Source organism: Nematolebias whitei, chromosome 1 (genome assembly GCF_014905685.2).
Source record: "Nematolebias whitei isolate Nwh7 chromosome 1, NemWhi1, whole genome shotgun sequence".
NCBI lineage: Eukaryota > Metazoa > Chordata > Actinopteri > Cyprinodontiformes > Rivulidae > Nematolebias > Nematolebias whitei.
In genome coordinates this window covers 61,299,528-61,317,985 of record NC_056498.1, presented here as the reverse complement: position 1 = coordinate 61,317,985, position 18,458 = coordinate 61,299,528, and the positions used below count along the sequence as shown (strand labels likewise).

Here is an 18,458-nt window from a genome sequence, read left to right as displayed (position 1 = left end):
AGGCAAAATCTAGTAATAAAGTGCATGTTACTGATACAATAGCATAATTCAATGCGGGTAGTATCAATCTGTAAAACGATCATTCTGCCTGTTCCTTTAAACAAAAAGTGGAGAGAAATACTGGACAGTACCCTTCTTCAGAGGCATAACACGTATCCTTCATATGTAAAGGCTCCAAATAAACTCATAAGGAGTGAACACTGAACCTTGCGTCTCTGAGAAATCCCTTTTTTTTAAGTTGGCACTTCAGGTAAAACTATGGCTTTATATTTATAAAAACAAAGAATGCAACAGTCTTGATTCAGCCAAAGCTAAAAAAAAAAAAAAAAAAAAAAAAAGGCGGTAAACAACTGCTGAAACTTGGGCACCAAAGCCAAAGGAGGTTGGACTTCTTGGACGGGTTTTAAGGACTACCACCGCCCGCTGACACTGGCCACGTCAGCGTGGAACTGCCGGGAGAGTCGTCCGCTTGCTCCCCCCTCCAGGAAGGAGGACCTGATGGGTGGCTCGAATAACTTCCTTCGATTCTTGTTTAGTTCTGCAAAAATACAACAACAACAAAAAAAAAAAGACATCAGCAAAAGCAAAGGTAATGAATGCATACTTTTTTTTTTTTAAAGTGGCCAATCCCTTCTCGTGTTGCTGTAAATCACAGCAAATCAAAGCGAACAAATAAACACAAACGGAGAAGTCTGTTGACATTTTTCTTTAGCCTCAATGGATCAACAATGACAAGAAAATTAGATTCAAATCGCCGCAAAATTGCTCCGATCAACAAAAGCCCCCTCTTTGTGGCCATCTACTTTCATCCAGCAGTTTGTTCAAATACTTTCATAAGAATATCACTCGGGCAGACCGGCATTTCCAACGTATTCATGAGAGCAGTGTTCTGCCACTGCCAGCATAAACCTTCACTTTGGATCCCGGAGACAAGCGACTTGCTGCAGCAGCTCTTTTTACTGGCAGACGGATAGAAAGTTTAAACTCTTTATAAGAAGCACAAACACACAGAAAAGGGTAAGACAGACAGAAACGTGCATATTTCTGTTCAGAAGGCCGGTCAGCGGAGATGAAAGTTGACCCGTGCTTGGCGACAGGCAGCAAAACCAATTCTGGCTTTGGAAACTACATCCTTAATAATCAGAGCTCTGGCCTTGATGTTTCCCTCTCACTGGCTCAAACCTTCTACAGAAAACTTACAACAGGAAGTGCCTGCTCCCCATACAGCTATACAGCTTTTACAATCTCCAAAATATGATGTCAGTAATGAAGTGTGACACCCACCGCATCCACATCAGATCAAGTGAGTTCAAATCAGCGTCAGGGAGGCAGCTGCAGCAGCTGGTGAAGCAACAACAGTCATCTGAGAAGAATTTTGCCCAAATCCCTTTCACTGCCACTTATACAAATAACTGCTACATGTTTTCCTTTAAAGAAACTTAGATACAATGCTGCAGTTTTTATTGTGTCAATGTTTACGAAGTGTTGTGAGTCATTTATCCTCCATAAGTTTTTTGGCATCGTTCTCGTTCCACAATTTTTGTGCTATTTCAACAAATCATATTAAAACGTTCAGGTCTTTTAGGACAATCCTGCTATGACTTTTGGTATTGGTGCAACTTTAGCTTTATGAAATATTTAACCTTTTTTTTTTTTTGCCATTTTTTTTCCTCATAGAAAATGAATTGAGCTCATTTTACATCCTTCAAATCTTTAGATCTGTTTACAACCTTTTACTGCTCCTTTCACATTTTGTTCTGGTTCAGCTTCTTTGTGCAAATTTAAGCATTTTTCAGCTACTTTCAGGTATTTTCAGCTGTTTTTTCCAGGTGTTTTGTGCTCCTGTCAGGTTCTTTCTGCTAACTACAATATGTTTTGTGCTTCTTCTAACTTATTTCTGCTCAATTCAGCTTATTTCTGTCAGTTTCAGCTTTGTATGCCATTTCAGCAACTATTTTAGCAGTTTTGATGCTAAATTTAGCCTTTTCAGCTAATTTTTCAGCAATTTTTTTTGCACTCATTTCAACTTTTTTCAGCCCAATTCAGCAAAAATGTGCTCTCTCCACTTCCTTCTGCTAATTTAAGCTTGTTTTACCTTTTCAGCTCAGCTTTTTAGCATCTTTTAGTTAATTTCAGATGTTTTCAGATAAATTCAAGTTTTTCATGGTCATTTCTGCTTCTTTCAGCCTAATTAACCTCTTTATGTTAATTTCAGCTTTTTTCTGTTAGTTTGAGCTTTTTCTGCTATTTCAGCCATTTGTTTAGGTGTTTTTATGCTAATATTAGCTTTATCAGTTAATTCCATTTTTTTTGTTGCTAAATTCAGCTCCTAGTCTCATTACCAATTAGCTCAAACATTCAGTGGTTAACAGTGGAGCAGATGTCTATTGACTGGATTATGTCTTATGCACAGCTGGACTCTGATCACGCTTGTTGTGGTGATAAACAAAATAAGAACAGTTTGTGTGTTCAGCATTCATTAAGCTGAGCTGGAGCATTAAACTTTAGCTGGTACTGGTGACAATTGGCTCATGAAAGGAAAAACCTTGCTCCCAGGGGATTTTAGTTTTAACTTTATTAGCTAACAGCACAGAAAAAAATGGGTTATATAAAATACAACAATTGCAATCATACCTGAAATGGCAAGCAGCATTTTCCTACGGGCACCGAAAGTGGTGATTCCCAGTTCCTTCAGGTCCTGGTCCGTTAGAGTCAGGAATGTCTGGAGGTCAATCTGAAATTAGCAACATTTGCATTTAACAGCACCAAACCCTCAATATTTTGAAACAAGTCAGTCATAACTAACCCTATTATTTCATAAACAGGCTTTGTACAAAATGTGATGATGTGGAAATTGGACTGTAGATCCTTCAAATCCTCCAGTGCCTCCTTTAACACAATCATGCTTAACAGGCAGGCAGAAACACAAAGCAAAATGTGGAAAATCCCTTTCTCACATTTCTTCTGGAGTATCCTAAAACAGCAGAAATACCTCATAGGAATTCAACTTGCTGCACTCTGGATGTTTAAGAATTGAAGAACTGTAGCCAGGCTAAGCAGACCATAGTCGTTTTATGTATATATCATTTCAAATTCTGTATTTTCCTGACCCTGTGATAAAAGTGACGCTTTGAACCAAGTGCTAAAATCAGCATGTCAACGTGCTGGTATATACTAACACTAAATTACAGCTATAATTTGTTTCCAAGTTCAGCATCCTAATTTAGCATACAAGTTTAGCTGCGGTTGAGTGCAGTGAAGGCTGTCACAGTCTGATCCGAGTCATGCATGCAACATTTCCCCATGTACGTGCCATTTTGATGCACTTCTCCTCGCATATCTGTTTAACGTGTCTGACGTTTCCTTAGGCTGTGTTTCAAAGGACGTTACCGAGAGCCTGTTTTAAAAAACCTAAACATCAGACCTAGCTGGACATACAATAAACTATTTTTTATATGCATAAAATGTTTTCTTACAGAATCTTTCAGTCAGCTCCACAGACTGTGAGAGGATTCTGCATGCCACTGTAGATATGTTTATACCCATTTATCTCATATGTATGACACAGGAAAAGTAATGAAGTTGCACCTAAAGTAATAAAGCAATTCATAGACTGGGATATGTTTATTGCAAAGTTAGAGGAAGGTTTGTGACTTTAGTTAAAGCTTTAATTTGGAGACAGGAACAACACACAATAAATACAACTCATTTGGGAAATAAGCTGTACCCTATTTTATGACAGCTCCACAAGTTAAAAAAAAAGATATAGAGATGCACGATATTGGATATTTGGCTGATATCCGATATGTTAAAACTTATTTGGCTGATAACCGATATCAATACAGATTTTTTTTCCCCTAGACCTACTTACAGAGACTACATAGCTTTCTCTGCTGTGGAATTAAAATACTACATTATTCTTGTATGGCCTTTGTCAGTTTGGCTTGATACCAAATGCAAATGCCAAAAAAGGAGGCTGAAAATTATGTAATGCTATATAAATATACAATATATAAAAAAAACAAACAGCACCTTTTATATCGGTGAGTTATTTTGATGGAATGGGCAATGTCTGATTTTTAACTTTATCGCTAATATCGTCCGATTCCAATACCATGCTGATAATATCGTGCATCCCTATAAATTACACAATTGGAAGTAGCGGGCTGTGCTACCTCTTGTTGCTGGAAGACATCTGTGTACTTCCCCAAACCCAGCTTGCTGAAGAGCTCGGGCAGATCGGAGCCTTTCAGGGATGAATTCAGGTTGCAGCCATTGCTGCCTGTCACTGAAGAAATCGAGTCCATGTAATTGCTGCTGCTGAGGTAATGCTCTGCTGCTACAAGACAGAATTAAAAGGAAAAAACAGGTAAAAAAAAAAATCTTAAAATTGATTAACAGTGATAAACAAATTCACTTATTAAATCCAGAGTTAATTTGTTTTTTTTTTGTTTCATTGTCATATCATATTAAATATGAACAACTGAAACTAACATTTTTACTATTTTGTCTCAAGTCCTTTAATTGTTACCGAACAAAAAAAAGTATGACATGTATGTTGCTTGAACATTCCTGACCGGATTTGTTCTGTTTCCTCTTCGGACTGCTGACAGCAGAGGTGAACTCGGTGTGGCTCGACAGGCCGTTTCTCTCCCTCCAGTTGTCAGAGTCACTGCCACTCCCAACACCTTCCCGGCTGCCGGATCGAGACAAGGACAGCGGGGAGCCCTGAGACAGATCATAAAGGGGGGAGAAAAAAAAACAACATTTAATGAATCATTCCAAATGAAAAAAAAAATACTGAACATACATCTGCAATGAGAAAAAGCTATGTTCTTTTGATATAGATTAAAAAAAAAACATTGCACAATTAAGACATAATGGAATTCAGAAGCTTAACTAGTTTACCAGACAATGAAAAAGGTTCTCTTGGATTTGTATGTCTGACCTCATATGTGGTGGTCATGCTGGGTTTGTACAAGACGTGATTGGCTCTCCGGAGCTCCTTGATCGTCTCGGCAGGCATGGACTTTGAAAAGCCCAGACCACTCCACGTATTGGTAGGGGTTCTCACCTCCGTCACCACAGGCTTCTTTAACATCGCTGTGGGACGATGAGCACAGAAATATGGCTGAATAACACTCTAAACAGTTTAACATTTTTGAACTTCATTAAAAATAATAATTCACTCCCTCTTCTTACACATTGCTCATGAGTGTGAGTTGACTCACCTTTGGTCGCCAACAGCTTTTTCTGCTCGTAGTCAAACGCCTACAAATGCAGCAGACAGTTTAATTCCTGTAATTCTTTCAGTATTGCCAAAAAATATATGTTTTTGGAGTGTGTTTTTTTATTTTTGAGTGTTTACCTGCATGTTAGCAAAGGAAGTCTGGGGCACCAGTCTGATTCTCTCCCTCTCGTTTTGCTGAGCTGCTCGTTCGGCTGCCCGCTCGCTGCCCGGCGCTCTCTTATCTGCAACGGGACTGTCTGACGAGCTGGACTCAGCATCCGACAAGAGGCAGTCAGAACTGTTGTAACAACAAAGAAAGAATACCCTGAGCAATAAAATCAAACAGGTATTGTCATTAAGAGACAGTTGACTGCGCTAGTGAAATGTTATCCATGGTTAGTGAATTAAACACAGACCTGTCACTTTTGGCTTTTAAAACCTATAATCTGTTTGTTCTCACCACAGATGACATTTCTCCCAGAGAAAAAACTTGAAAAGTTGTTAAACATTTGAAAAGTGTGAATAATTTGGTTTACATTGAAACATACTGTAGATGGGAGTTCTTCGTGCCCTGCAGGAGCTCCACAGCCTGCCGTTTTCCTGACGATGTCTTACATGAAGCCAGCATCTGTTTCAGCTCATTGCCATTGGCTGAGTGAGAGGGGCTTCTCGGCATGCCCACTTCGACAAACGTATCGGAGCCTAAAGGAAAGAAACGCCCAAATGATGCCACATTTAATGTGCAGAAAAAACACAATTCAACTACAATAGCTGGAATAATTCTTGTCCCATCTTCCTTCATATAGCTTACTGGGTCAGTATAAATGAGTTGGTGTAGCTGGGTTACCAACTGTATGTACAGCATGTGTGAATTAAAATGGGACCAGTCTCATTAGGATCTTGGTTTAATTAAAACGGCAAGTTTGATTAAAACGGTTTTCACCTGCTTTTCAACCTGCTGACCCACGAGAACCTGCTCTGTTTAACAGGAAGTGCAGGTCTATGAGTAAGCCCATGCAGATAATCAAGAATATATGAATATATATGAACTGTAAAACATAAAATAATATGATGTCAGTCACTCTCTGGGGGTTTTGTGTTTGAACCTTTCCTCTAAGGTCACACAACCCACAGCGCAGGAGGTGAGAGCTGCACTGAGCAAGCCAGCCTAAATACATTTTGGGACACAGGAGGAGGTGAGGGAGGAGTGGGGCGCAGGAGGAAAACTTACCAGGACAAACCGAGGCTGGGGGAGAAACAGCTTAGAAAACAGCGAGGAAAACGAGACGCGTGAGAGTGAAGGTTTGAGTGGAAAAAATACACAAATGTAAGACACAGAGGAAATGAAGGCCTTTCTGAACTGCAAGGAGACCAGCAGTTAATCTGTCTCCGTTCCAATAAACCCAGTCAGGAGTGTGAGGTTAGGTGGACAGTAAAGGGAAACAGAAAGACGTTAACTCTACGCATTTTTCTCAGTGTGGCTTTCAGAGCAACATAAATCTGAAGCAGAAAATCTTGATTTAGACATTTATGTTCAAGTCAAGGCTCAGCTCCGGCACACCAGAGTTGAAAACATTAACAACTAAATATTTGAGTCCGTCCAAGGTTAGAATAACCCATAAATCACAAGACTGTTTAACACAAATGGGGGAAAGAAGAGGAAGTGGACAAAGTTACTAATAATACGAATGAAAGGAAAATAGTTGAACATATAGAATATCCATAAATGTAGGTGCATGTTAAAAACAAAACAAAAACCACTAAATAGATGAGTTCTGTAAGTTTATAAATTATTCAGATTCAGGCAAATTTAAAGACAGTGAAGCCAATTGAAGAAATGACAAAAACTGCTATGTTTATTTATTGGAAAAAAATAATAATCCAGAATTATAGGCCTAGCATTCATTGAGGAAACTTAAACCTCCTGCTTTCATGCCAGCTTTAACCTAAGATCTTCTTATCCTATGATAAGTTGGAGTTTTAGTCATTTTGCTCAAACCTTGTGAATGTAATGTTATGCACAATCTCTATATTGTGAGAGGGGGCTGAGATGGGGTACAGGCAGGGCAGCCGACTCGGGACCCGAAAGTCCCAGGCTCGATCCCCAGTCATTGCACATCTTGTGGCGTCTTTGATCATCGCACCCTATCCCCAACTGCTCCCTGGGCGCCCTCAATAGCTGCCCACTGCACCACATGGATGGGTTAAATGCAGAGAGCCAATTTCGCCATTGTATGAGAACATACAATGATGACAATACATAACACATCTTGCGCTCGGAGAATGTGTTTAGAGGGACTCTCAGCTACTACCACAAATGTATCTCAAAATATGTAAGATTAACAGTTATGGCCTTTTTTGTTGTTGCCTTAGGTCACTCAGCTGTGGTAACCACAATGAACTCCAAACGCTAATCAGTTGTAGATGTACGTAAAGTGATTGTGCTTTAAGTGTTTCATTAAAATCTGTCCACTGGTTCATGAGATTTTTGGCCAACACTGCAGACATTGTGCATCCTGACAAGGGCCTTGATCAGAGAAGTATTAATTGAAATCCAGGATTAAAAAAAAATTAAAAAATGCATTCCTTATTATCCATTTCCTTGCATGGATTAAAGCAGAAAAAAAATATTTTGTCTGAAAATTTTCTACACCTAGAGGTTACCCAAAAACTGACTCTCAGAGAGAGCTTTGTGAGTGTAGGGGGGAAATTAAAGTTAAACAGAGACACACTTCTCTGCTGTAATCTGGGGCATATAAATATTCATCTTTTAGCCTTAATAATTTTTAGAAATACTAAAGCAGCAGAAACAGCCTCTCTCACCATGAGAGAAACTCAACAGGCTGCGCGCTCCCGTAGCGGTGCACGTCTCTGTAGGTTTCTCTCTTGGACCCAGAGTTTGGTCAAATGTGCAGGTTGCACATGTCTGTACAATGGCAACAATGTTCTGAACACATTAACATTTAATACAAAGTTAGATTTTAGATATAAAAGTCCCGAGGAGGTCGGGGCGCAGTGAGGGAGGCGGGGGTGGGGATGATGGTGGATCAGTTCTGGTATCTCCCCGGCTGCAGTAAACTGGTCAAGTGTGAACACTGTTTAATACAAGACATTTAATAATTCATTACATGTCATCACCTTCATAAGGGGTGGGCGGTTCTGTTAGGGTAGCGGGGTGTCCTCCTTGGCTTGCTGCAGATGAGCTTTCACCTGTAGTTTCTCTCTGCTACTCACACCAGGGCTCACCGTGAACCAGACAGCAGGACTCGCCCTGTTCTGTTCTGATTGGGTCAAACTATGACTCTGGAGCTCGACCAATATATCGGTAGGCCCAATATTTTATGCAGATATAGGCATTTGGGGACATATCAGTATCTGTGATAATTGTCCCATTATGCACCAATATAAACGCTTCTAATTTTCACCCCTAAAATGCTGGGAATGCCGTGTCCTTACTTGCACAAGGCATAATTGTACAATGCATACAGCAGAGGGCGCATGCGGACTACGTTCAAGTTATGGCCATGGACTTTAACTTTCACTTTCAGCACAGCAGAAGCGGGGAACACTAAATACTGTGTAGCGTATTTTGCTGAACAGAGCATGGCAAGTTAACTGTAACTGATCTGTAAAATACATCAACAATAATAAATTCTCTTCAATCCTCCAACCCGCTTGTCATTAGCTACATGCCTCTCAAGTTGTCAAGCTAATATTTAGATAACCTAGCATAGGTAATTGCCTTGTAAAACGTCATCTTTGTCATCCTCAATGAAATGTATTGTTTGTCTGAAATCTTTACTTCTCTACAAAGACAAAAAATGCTGGTGTAGTCAGTACTAATTAAGCTTTTGCCATATGTGTCTGACTGCTTAAAGAATGAACAGGGAAGGGCATTTCTTTGTTTAATTTATATTTTTGTAACCCACTTGATACGTTTATGGTGAATAGTGGAGGATAGTAAATGTGAATGCACATTAGGAAGACTGTTTCAAGACTTGAAATGTTAAAACAGCTTTAAAAGTAGGTGCTTAGATTTTTGGGGGTGGACAAAGCTTAAAAATATTCAGCCAGTATATCAGTTAACGGCATTACCCCTCCTAATATCAGTATCAGCGATAGCCAAAATTTTCATATCGGTCTGCCTCTAGTTGAAAGTAGCGTCAGTTTAATTCCTGCATCATCATTAGATTGGATGACTTTAACAAGAATACAACAAAAACACTTGTTCTTCCCCCTCCTCATTTTTACAGATGAAGGAAATCCGTCCTGGCCACGTTCAAAATGACAGAAATTCTTTGCTGCAATGGAGAACTCTAATCCATGTACATGTTTATTATATGAACATTTTGTGTGCTGCTTAGGCCAGGATTATTATATGAGGAGTACCTTCATCTGGGTTAGATTTGCTAGACAGCGGTTCTGATGGATTGTGTCCGCTGGCCTCTTGAGCCGAGTCACATGGCGCTGGACTCAAAACGGTTTCCGCAAGCGCCGTTGTTGCTAACCTCGCATAGCCGGGATGCTGGATGTCCAGAAAGCGAACAAAATTTAAATGTTATTTACTCAACAAAAGTTCAAAATGAACCTCTAGTAATGCTGCATAAAAAAAGAAAACAAGGCCGACCTTGACGTGTCCGTTTCGAGTGCACTCGGGGATGCTGTTTGGCTGCTTGTCGATAGGAGCAAGACCGGGTGGGGGAGACGGTGTGCTGTGTGCGTAGCCCTGCACGCCTGACCGCAGGATGCTGCTCAAAGTGGCCTGAGCAGCAGTATGCAGCATCAGCTGAGATGAAAAGCCTACAACAAAATCAAAACTTGACTGATTCATCATTTAAATTTGTTTGTCTAAAATTAATTCTTCTGCTCAAATGAATGAAAATGCAATAAATGATGCGCTGAAAGAACAAACAGGAAAAGTATACAAACTTTGGGTGTTGGTAAGCGAGCTCGGCCAGAGGGAGGGGGGCGGTGCAGGGGTGCTGGGGCTCGGTGTTGGCAAAGGGCTCAGAGTTGAGTTCAAGCTGTTTAGCAGAGCATTTGGGGCAGAAGAGTTTGGAAGGGAGTGAGGTGCCGTCGCACCCAGGAAACCTGCACAGAACAGCGATGGTGGGGGGACAGATCAGTGGTGGTCCAGTCAATGCACAAAGCCGTTTTTTCCCAAAACTAATCACACGTTACAATGAGGCCCTCGGAAAACAATCTTGGTTGTCCAGCTATTTTACTGGAATTCCTTTAAACTTCCATCAACCAGACGACAAATGAGAGGAAGAATTTCATACATTTCGACAAGGTCGCGGATACAAAAGTATACGTCTCGTGTATCCTTGTACCCAATAAAACCATGTTGCTGAAAGCGCCAACGATATGGTGCTCAGTGTCTTAACCCAAACACAGTGTAGGAAAACAGAAAGAAACAGGTCTGTGGCTTTAACAAGGGGCTAGTTTGGCTCCAGGAATAAAGCCCAGAGTTCGTCTGGCAGACTGCTCTGCAATCTGAAGAAGAGAGGCATGTAGCAATTACTAAGGGCCAGGATGTGGCCATCCACAGCTTCACCCCTGGGCCCCTGGGTTTAAATCTGACAGAGAGTAAATGATTCTACTGTACTGGGATGGTTTGCAACCAATTTACACATTCTGGGTGAAACAAGCACAACATATAGAATATTTAAAGGTTAAATTAACATTCAGGAGCATCAAAAAACTTTTAAGATTTAATAAATTAACACCAAGATCTTGCTGCTACTCAACCATTCTACTTGCCCATTAAACCCATCTTAAATGCAAATTAAATCAATAAAAAGATTATACCCTTTTGAAATCAATCAGGAATTTATAAGCAATGTATCAGTGAATTTTGATTAGTAGTTAGTAGCAGTAAACGGTGTATCACTTGCAGCACGTTTATAGCCACGTTCAACTTCCTGATGGCAAGTCTACACATTTTCCCATTGCCTTAATGAATCAAACATTTTTTGTCTAAATTTGTAAAATATTAACACGCATCAGCAAAAAAACAAAAAAAAAAAGGAAATAAGAGGAGCCTAATAAGTATGATCTTTAAGTTGTACTGACTAACTCATTCGGGAAATCAAAACTCCATGACTTGAGATAAACTTTGTGAAATCAGTGCTGCATTAACGTCTCTCCACATCGAGAGCTGCTCATAATTTCAAGATTCATTTGTAGTGGTGCGACCACATCTGGGTTGAGGTTATCATTTGATGGTTGGCTGATCAGAGATGCCTCAGAGATTCTGTCATGAGTTTAGATCTGTAAACACCTTTTACATGAAACTCCACACAACGTATGGCTCAATGGGTTTGAGGTAGGCAGATCTTAAGGTCATGTGTGTCTGTAAAAATCACTAGAAGAGACATACTAACTAGGTATTATCATGCTTTTGGGGACTTCTGGGATATCATACGATGTTAATTCTACTGCCAAAGACATTAAACATGCACTTTGAACAGCAAGTAAAAGAACAGCATCTTATCTTTTTACACTGATTTATGTTGTTGCCTTTTCATGGAAAAAATTTTGAAACACCAGAAGAAGGAACTTTTTATAAAAGAAAACAAAACAAGATTTAAGACAGTGTGATTACCCAGATTGCTCAGCCCCAGGCCAGCTGAGGCCAGGATGTCCAGGCCAACAGGGCAAATAAGGGAGTGGGACAGACCATTAGTGGGGGGACTGAGGACCACAGAGGGTGAGGAAGAAGGCACTCCATTGCTCTCGAGACCCAGGAGGAATTTTCGAGCTTCGTACATGTTGACGGCATTCCTCTCCACGCTCTTCACTATCACCGACTGGGAGACAATGAATGAAAAACCAATACTAAAAAAATAATAATGTGGACATTTATAGAACAGGAACATGTAAGGAGTGAAAAGAGCAAAGAAGATGATGGGTAAAGGGTGGCATAAGAAAGAACGAAACGAGGAAGACATGGTGAGGAGTGAGGGAATGTTGGCACCAGAGATAGGGAGTAAAACTGAAGAGGAGACAAAGAAATGGGAGGAAGGAAAAGAGAATTAGGGATAGATTAGAAGAATAAACATTCTAGCAGTGTGGGAGAGACATGGACGCAATGTTCAAGAGAAAACATTTCTTCATCAGTTGCTAAAAAGATTAATCATATCTCACTTTCTGGTATGATGGAAAAATAAAATATGAACAAATACACTACGAGGTGCAAGAATCAATTAATAAATCAGACTGTTATTCAATAAAAGTAACAGCTTTTATGTTTTGCTCTTGCAAGTTCTGTCAATATCAAATTAAAAAGGAATTCCAACACAAATCATTTCCTGACTTTGACCATTTTAAAGCTTTTGAAAAATGAATTTCAGACACAAACCTAAACAGCCCAGTCTTTTATAAGTCTGCCAAAGGGCCAGGAGCACAGAGGCTACAGCACACACTTGGATGGGCCTTTTGGGGGAATGCTGTCACTTCATTAAAATGTTTAAGTGAAGGGTTCTCAAGTGGAGCTGGGGTGGGTCAGTGTTTACACTGGCACCTCTGCAGCAGTCACTGCGGATCCGTCTGGTTTGGGCATCGGGCCCAGGCTCTGGGTTTGGTTGTGGGCACCTCAAAGAGACACGGCAGCACTCCGCTAAGTGCTGAAATGCGATTTGCTTTATTAACCGCTGTTGAGTGGCAGACTGTGAGTAACACAAGAAGTATGCTTTGATTATAATGCAAATTTCAGTTATTTTAAAGAGTAAAGGTGACTTTATTAAAAACGTATTGCAAAATATTTCAATTCGTGGCATTAATACAACCGATATTTACTGAAGGAACATTGTAAGTTTTTTAATAACCCCAAGAATCAAGTTCTTTTTTTTGTTGTTGTTGGAAAATATGAGGCAAAAGAGGAAGAATGTTCCTATCAATCATTTGAAACATGTACGGCAGCAGAGACCGATTACCAGAACTCTTCCCAGTATTGGTACTGGAGTCCAGCTTTCCCCTTGTTCAGCTCTACTAAACAGTAATATTTAATTTGTGTTGATGCCACGCTGACATGTGATGGGAAGTCATTTAGAAGTGCACCAGTGGATTTTTTTGTTTCTCTGCCCGACTCTACGTTTAGACAAATAACAGCGCAGCTGTGTTTTTCTCCAGGGAGAAAAGTCAGCACATGTTCTAAACATTAACCTTTAATGAGGTTTGGGTTCAGCGAAACCAAATTAATTTCATTACGCTTGTCCATGACGCGTTATAAATGATTCTACTCCACGTATACAGTATGTTTCTGCTCACTTGTATAAATCTTTGATTTTATTTATTGCCCATTGCTGAAAGACGAAAGGCAAGCGATAATGTTTTGACTTATTTAGAAGTACGAGAGGGACTTGGCAAACATTTGTAAGGCTTAAAAAAAATCTGAAGCTACTTTAGTTTTCACATGCTGCATTAGAGTACGTGGAATTGGTTTAGTAAATCTGAATCTAAAGAAAGAAGCATAATGAATGCATCAGAGTTCAATCCACGACACTGTAGCATTGATGTCAAACATTTCAGATTTTTCTGCATTCTTCATACACGGTTTGTGCTCTTTTAAAAATAGTAAATATGCATTTTTAAGAGTATTTAGTTGAAACACTAACAAAATTCTCAATTAAAAAAAGCCTTAATTATAATGTATATATTACTCACAAGTAGGGGTTGAATAGACTAGTCGATTCTAGGACATCTCACGAGGTTTTTAATTTCACGTCCATCAGCTGTGCCGCTGGCTACGAAACGGATTCTTCCAGGCAGATGGAAGGCGAGGAGCAGGCAAAGTCTTCCCAAACAGGTAGAAATTCATCAACAGTGTGGAAGTATTTCACTAAAGATGAAGATGTTTTTAATTTCATTTTATTTAATCCACTAAATAAAATAAAAATAAAAACAGGGGTGTGCTCCACTATCGAATCCACCACCGCACACCCCACCATGTGTGTATTAGTTGCTGTACACACCACCGGTGGATAGTTTTTATTTTTATTTTATTTAAATTCACTAAATAAAATAAAAACAGGGGTGCGCATCACACCCAGTGTGCACCGCGCACCACCAACGGTGGAGAATCCACCACTGCCACGGTGGTTTATTTTATATAGTGGATAAATTTTTTTTTTTTTTTTAAACTACCTTTTGCAGCTTAATAATAGTTTTGGTTTTCCGGTTACATATTTACAGCAAGATAAATGGTAGGAGCATAAATATATGCTCCCGATGTTTTGTTGTTCTTTTTGTGTAAATACAAATTTACTTTTTTTTTTTTTGTGTGTGTCTTTAGTTCCGATGACGTCATCAACTTGTCCACATTGACTCGACTATTATCATGTTAATGTCGACTTTAAAAATATATGTAGTCGTTCAACTCCTAATCAAAAGTGGCATTTATTAATGTAATTTTTTGTACAATTTAAAACACATTTTTGGAAAACAAATAAACCTGAAGCAGGTCTGTTGCATCACCCTCTATCACAATGCTTGATAAATGTTACTAATTGGGTTGAAAACCCTCTGCAGCCTTTGTTTTCTCGAAGTAAGCCGGACGTCGTACCTTGCTTGGCTGCTTCGGCTTTGGTTTGATACTGATGAAGACATCCAGCTGCTCCATCAGGGCTGTGATACACTGCGGCTCCACCTCAACATCCTCCTTGATGTCAAACATTAAAACCAGTGGCAAGCAGCCCTGTGGGGTAAACAAATCATATTAAAAAAACCACAACGTTGCAACAAACTCGTACTTTCATGTGTCAGCAGCAAAATATCACCTTTAATTACCAGGCTAGCACACTGCAACAAATTACTATCTTTTCAGAAAAGCAGTAAATTTTTTTAACACCATACCATTTAGAGGCCGATATGCAAACCATACCAAATAAATAGAAGATTCATTTCTCGATTCAGGCCTTAGGAAGTTAGGGAAATTCCGCCAAGTAAAATCTCTTTTGCACGATCACCACCACAGGCACCACCGGCGTCTGTATTTCGGGCTGAGAGCTGGACAGTGATTTGATTGTAAGTGGGTATAATAAGCAGCGGAGTATAGAGTCAGGCTGGCTCTGACAGGGCCTGAGATTAAAGTTGTAATCTACAGCTCGGCTACTGTTAGTAATCTATAACAACCAACATCATGCCAGATGATTCTTGCAGGAGTCTCCTCTTTTGCCTGCGTGTCTCAGATACCCGTCTAGTCCCATCATCACCCTTCTCTTACTTGCTCTTCAGCTCAGCTCCCATCATTTAGGAGTTTTTAATCCTCTCACAAAGTGAAAGTAAAGATGTCTTGTGTGCCCAGTTTCAAAACCTCGGGAAAGCCATGTTTAGTCACTGATGTAACTCTGGCACTCCCTAAATGTCTTTGGGACCAACCGAGAGACCGCAGACAAAGACAAGCAGCACTTGCAGAATTATCATCCCACATTATGGACCTCCAGGCAAAAACCAAAAGTTGTTTACCGTTGAGATGTCTTTAGCTGGAGCTCAAGCCAACAGCAATTAAACAGTCGTTACATTTACACATTTCTGAAAGAGACTTCTTATTATATTCTTGAGGTATTTAGTAGTCTTAGTGGTTATGGCAACAAGACAAGAATGGCCACTGAGCATTTTAAACTAAAAAGAAAAAAATATATACATATAACGGGTTAGTCTCGACTCAGAACGTGAGTGCTAACGGAGCATTTTCTGAAGTAGAAAGAGGGGTTGAATTCCATTCATCTACTGCACATGCAGGCCAAACCCTTATCATCAAGTCCAACAAGAAAAGTCTGTAAATGAACAAAATCTGAAGAACTTGAGCCAAACTAATGTAACTATGTGTCCATCTTGCATGCAGGTATGTGGCAACTACAAATCATCCAGGCTCACGGCTCAGACACAGATTATTATTATTTTTTCAGCAGAGTGAGCAAAGCCAAGCAAACCCCATCCAAGGCTAATCAAACCTCCTGAGACAATCATGGTTTACATCTCAACCTCCCCGTCCTCATCTAAAACAACCACACATCACTCACACACAGCATGACAACGTTAATGAGACGATGTATTCATTATAGCTACCGCACAGTAAAAGGAATCTGCGTATGTAAGGAATATATTACCAACGCAATCTTTTAACCACAAAACAAGGTTTAGTTTAAAATTATTCATTTCAGTCAGCGTACTGGATGGTAATAAACACACACCATGAGATACTGCCGTGCAAGGCAGACCGAGTCGATGGTCCCCTGGATGTAGACCGTGGATTTTTTCTGAGGGCTGTTGGGGTCAGGAAAATGGATCTGTGCTCCGGTCCTTTGGGTGATGTGCTTGATGTTGCTGCCGTTGCGTCCCTTCATGAAAAGGTGGTGTTGCGGTGCGATGTCCAGGTGGGTGGTGACAGAGATGGTGCTCGCCAGACTTCCAGCCAGGTGCTCCAACAACAGAGCTGTGCCTCTCTGGGAAAACAACAAGATGCTTTTAAAGCAAAGAAAAATACACGAGAAGTACCACAAAACATAGAGCCACGCACCTAATGTTGATTTGATCAAAAACCTTAAAACAAAATCAAAATATTAAACCGTTGTTGACAATATTTGGATTTAAAACAATATTTTTTGCATTATAGGATTACATAATGAAAGCTTATAATAACAAAAATACTTTTTTTCCTGTTCAGTGACAACACATTACCAATTTTCTTTTAGAAATACAACAAATCTTCGAATGTGAGGAGATGGAACCAGCAGTGTCTAAAATTCATGCTTAATGCACACACTCATGCTTGCAATCAGATAAAGGACTTTATTTTTACTAACAATTCCAACAGAGTAGAATACCAACATGGAGATTTTTAATCACAATGCACATCATCATGTTTGTTGAAACCAAACATGAAATAAATCCAATCACCTCATACCAAGTATCAAGCACAGTGGTGGAGTGTTGATGACTTGGGCTTGTTTAACTGTCACACAAGCAGAGTAAATCTGCTCTAAAGTCAAATGTGACAACAACAGTTTGACAGCCAAATCTCAGCCAACATCGAGTCATCCAGCAGGATAATGATCCCAATCTACCAGTAGTTTCACTGAGAATGGCTGAAAACAATCGGTGTTGCAACAGCCCCGACCCAACCCTGTTAAATCTCTTGTGGAAGAACAGTCTGAGGGCTTTATGTAAAAAAAAATATTCACAAAGCCCCAGAGGTGGAAAGAGTACTGAAAATTTGTACTCAAGTACAAGTATTGTTATACTGCTTAAATTGTACTCAATTACAAGTAAAAGTACTGGTGTTATAAAACTACTTAAGTAAAAGTACCAAGTATTCTTCTCAAAAACTACTCAGAGTATTAATTACTTTTTAACCACTTGATGTCAATAGAAGGCTTTCAGTTTGATTTACTGTATATAATAGTTATATTCAGAGCACAGTTCTCAGAAGCTCTGTCTTATTTTAGTACCAGGTAAACCGATGACAATATCTAAGATCTTTGCATACTTATCCAAACTAATAACCCACACATACAAACAATAAAAAAGCAATATCATACAGGTAGTTGTAAAACTTCGTATACCGCAATATGTTTTTTGAGATTAGATACTGAAGCTGTCTCCTTTTCACCCTCTGTACATGAAAATTCCTCCAGGTACGGCCACGGGCACTAGTCCAGCCTTTATCTCGTCATTTTCTCTGTTGACAGTGTTGTCCTCTGTCTCCATTCTGGTGTTTTCTCCAAATCTTTGGACAATAAACAACTTTCTTCTCTACGGAGGTGTCCTTTGCTTACATCATAGGTAATTAGTGCGTTCACGATCTGAGAACCTTACTGAAGATGCAGATGAACGGTTTGAATATTAAATCAAATAGGGGTCGTACTCAGTAGCGATTTCTGATTTTTAGAAGTAGAGAAGCAGATTACATGGTCTAAATTGTACTCAAGTATGAGTAAAATTACACACTTGAAAGAAATACTCATATAAGAACAAGTACCCCCAAAAAATCTACTTAATTACAGTAAGTATTATAGTGAGTATTTGTAATTCGTTACTTCCACCTCTGCAAAGCCCAAAGTACTGATACAAAGAAAACTGCAAAATAAAAAAGCCCTTAACAAAAAGAAGATTAAAACTTTACAATATTTTCTCCCTTTTGCAAGTGACCACAAATTGGATTAGGTAATACCTCATTTTAAAGTAAAAAAACAAAAAACATTTTTTGTACAGTAATGCCAACCCC

At 39.5% G+C, this 18,458-nt stretch overlaps 1 protein-coding gene across 1 annotated transcript in view; it reads right to left on the bottom strand.

Moving 5' to 3' along the window:
- Window positions 1-410: 410 nt before the first annotated feature.
- Window positions 411-18,458, bottom strand: part of LOC119430124 (protein bicaudal C homolog 1) — a 74,392-nt gene continuing 56,344 nt past the window's right edge. The window contains exons 4-17 of the mRNA XM_037697565.1: window positions 16,426-16,677; window positions 14,796-14,927; window positions 11,838-12,042; window positions 10,160-10,321; window positions 9,858-10,030; window positions 9,620-9,755; window positions 5,779-5,932; window positions 5,369-5,528; window positions 5,232-5,271; window positions 4,949-5,103; window positions 4,578-4,728; window positions 4,176-4,339; window positions 2,635-2,734; window positions 411-538 (exon numbers count right to left, since the gene is read on the bottom strand). Coding sequence (XP_037553493.1) covers window positions 411-538; window positions 2,635-2,734; window positions 4,176-4,339; window positions 4,578-4,728; window positions 4,949-5,103; window positions 5,232-5,271; window positions 5,369-5,528; window positions 5,779-5,932; window positions 9,620-9,755; window positions 9,858-10,030; window positions 10,160-10,321; window positions 11,838-12,042; window positions 14,796-14,927; window positions 16,426-16,677 — 2,112 coding nt within the window. The remainder of the gene's footprint in view (window positions 539-2,634; window positions 2,735-4,175; window positions 4,340-4,577; window positions 4,729-4,948; window positions 5,104-5,231; window positions 5,272-5,368; window positions 5,529-5,778; window positions 5,933-9,619; window positions 9,756-9,857; window positions 10,031-10,159; window positions 10,322-11,837; window positions 12,043-14,795; window positions 14,928-16,425; window positions 16,678-18,458) is intronic.